General features: G+C 37.8%; 1 protein-coding gene across 1 annotated transcript in view; it reads left to right on the top strand.

Annotated features, from left to right (window-relative positions):
* Nucleotides 1–1,698, top strand: part of CST11 (cystatin 11) — a 6,618-nt gene extending 4,920 nt beyond the window's left edge. The window contains exon 2 of the mRNA XM_019634597.1: nt 1,615–1,698. Coding sequence (XP_019490142.1) covers nt 1,615–1,698 — 84 coding nt within the window. The remainder of the gene's footprint in view (nt 1–1,614) is intronic.
* The last annotated feature ends 334 nt before the right edge of the window (nt 1,699–2,032 follow it).

Here is a 2,032-nt window from a genome sequence, read left to right as displayed (position 1 = left end):
ATTAGTATGACAGGGTAGAATTATTGGGGATATATTTAAGCTTGATTAAAAAGAATGCAGGATAACACCTCCTTTCTCAAAATGGAACAGTGAAGGTGAGAGTGACCCAGGTCCTGCCTTTGTTGTTAAAAGAATTATGGGGAGGTTGGAAGGTTTCAGAGACATGAGCTAAGTGGCTGAGCTGCAGATGGACACTCTGGGGCTAAGGGAAGTGGTTAATTATTAATAATATTTTAGCAGCCAGCGGGACCTCACTGGTACACCTGGATGAATATCTGAACATCAGCCTAACATGAACACACAATCACTCAGCTACTGGCCTCTGTTTCTTTCATCCAGCAGTGTTGGGGCAAAGAGGAGGAGAAGATAAGAAAATGAGTTCAGAGATAGTTTAACTGGTGGTAAGAGTGGGCTGGGGTAGGAGTTGCTTAGGCACCTATATACTTCATTCCCACCCAATGTTGTTATATCCCATGAGGCTGGCCAGACAATTATTGCTACAGTGTGCATAGTCAGGGTGGGCCCACATGAAGGTCTCAAGGCCTACAAGGCCTGAAAATCACTTCTCTTTACCCAAATGAGTTAAAATGAGGATGACCATATATGTCTAGAATAGTCCTGATTTACACCTAGCTTCTTAGTATAATCATTAATGGCATCTCCATTTGCTTACAATGTGTTTGGTTCATAAATTATATGATAGCTCTAGTTATAATAGCCTAGATGTTCTCAACACAGAAACATGTTCATCCATTATCTCCCTCCTCACTTTCTACACAAACAATTCTTCAAAATCTAGCAAGGTAGAATTTTTGGTCCTTCTCTGAAGAAGATTATGAAATCTATGGAAAAAAATTGAAGATGATAGTAAAGTAAAATTAGAGGATCTTATTGATGTGATGGATTTAATTGGTGGAATTAGTATTCTGATTTCTGTTTTAGGAGAAACAAATATTTAAGCCCACACAGACACATTCCCCACCCGGGCTTTCCAATGAAGAGCAGGAAAACAAAATTGCACTAAGAAATGATAATAATATGCAAAATTTGTTTATTGGTTTTTCATTATGGGAGGAGAGGAAGTGAAAAATAAAAGAGAAATCTTGAGAGAGAATGGAGACAAGGGAAGAAAAGAAAGAATGTGATGAATGAGTGTATGGATGGACAAATGAAGGAAGAAAGGAAAAGTGGGTGGATTGGGTGAAAAGAAGGTGAAACAAAGGAAGGATGGATGTGTGGAAGGAAGGATGAATGGAGATGGATGAGAGAGTGGCTGGCTGGCTAGATGAAGCCAGTACAGGCTAAGTAAGGAAAAGTGTGAAGTAAAAAACACAAGAGTAAATTTAAGAGGAAAAAAGAATCAGTGAATATGTGAGAGGTGGACACTTTATTTCTAGTCTCCAATTCTAACTACAAATACAAAAACATTTTCTGGGATGATCTCAGCCATAATACTATCAGATGATTGAAATCAAAATAAAGATCAAACCATATCTATATTGGAGGTGTGGTGAGGTTGTTTCATTTTCCCCATCCACATGTATTATATCCTCTCCTTTCCTCTTTTAATTTCACCTTGCATGTTGATTTTTAAATATTGTTTTTGTTTTTCAGCAAATTGAGTGCTTCTACTCAGTGTTTGTTATCCCCTGGTTTGAAAAGTACAAAATTCTGAACAAAAACTGCACCAATGGCTAGGTGTCCTGGAACACACACCTGTGGTCACTATATGTGAAAGTACCCTGCAATAAACAGTAATTCTCAATATAGAAAATAAATGTTTGTTCACATATTCTCTTAATGTTCTTAATGTGCACAATTTCACCTTTTCCCTAAATTCTTTAAGTTCATCATAACACAGTCAGAAGGTCCTTTGGGCCAGGGCAGTGTTGAGGTCCAAATGAGGTGACATGAATAATTCCTCACCTGATAGCCTATAAAACCTGCATGACAAAAGAACTTCAAACCCATCCTCACATCAAGTAGGATTCTTTAGATTTTACAACAAAATGGAGAAAATGCGAAGAAGGAG

The sequence above is a fragment of the Hipposideros armiger genome, unplaced genomic scaffold, assembly GCF_001890085.2.
Source record: "Hipposideros armiger isolate ML-2016 unplaced genomic scaffold, ASM189008v1 scaffold_1768, whole genome shotgun sequence".
NCBI lineage: Eukaryota > Metazoa > Chordata > Mammalia > Chiroptera > Hipposideridae > Hipposideros > Hipposideros armiger.
This window is presented reverse-complemented; position numbering and strand designations above follow the sequence as displayed.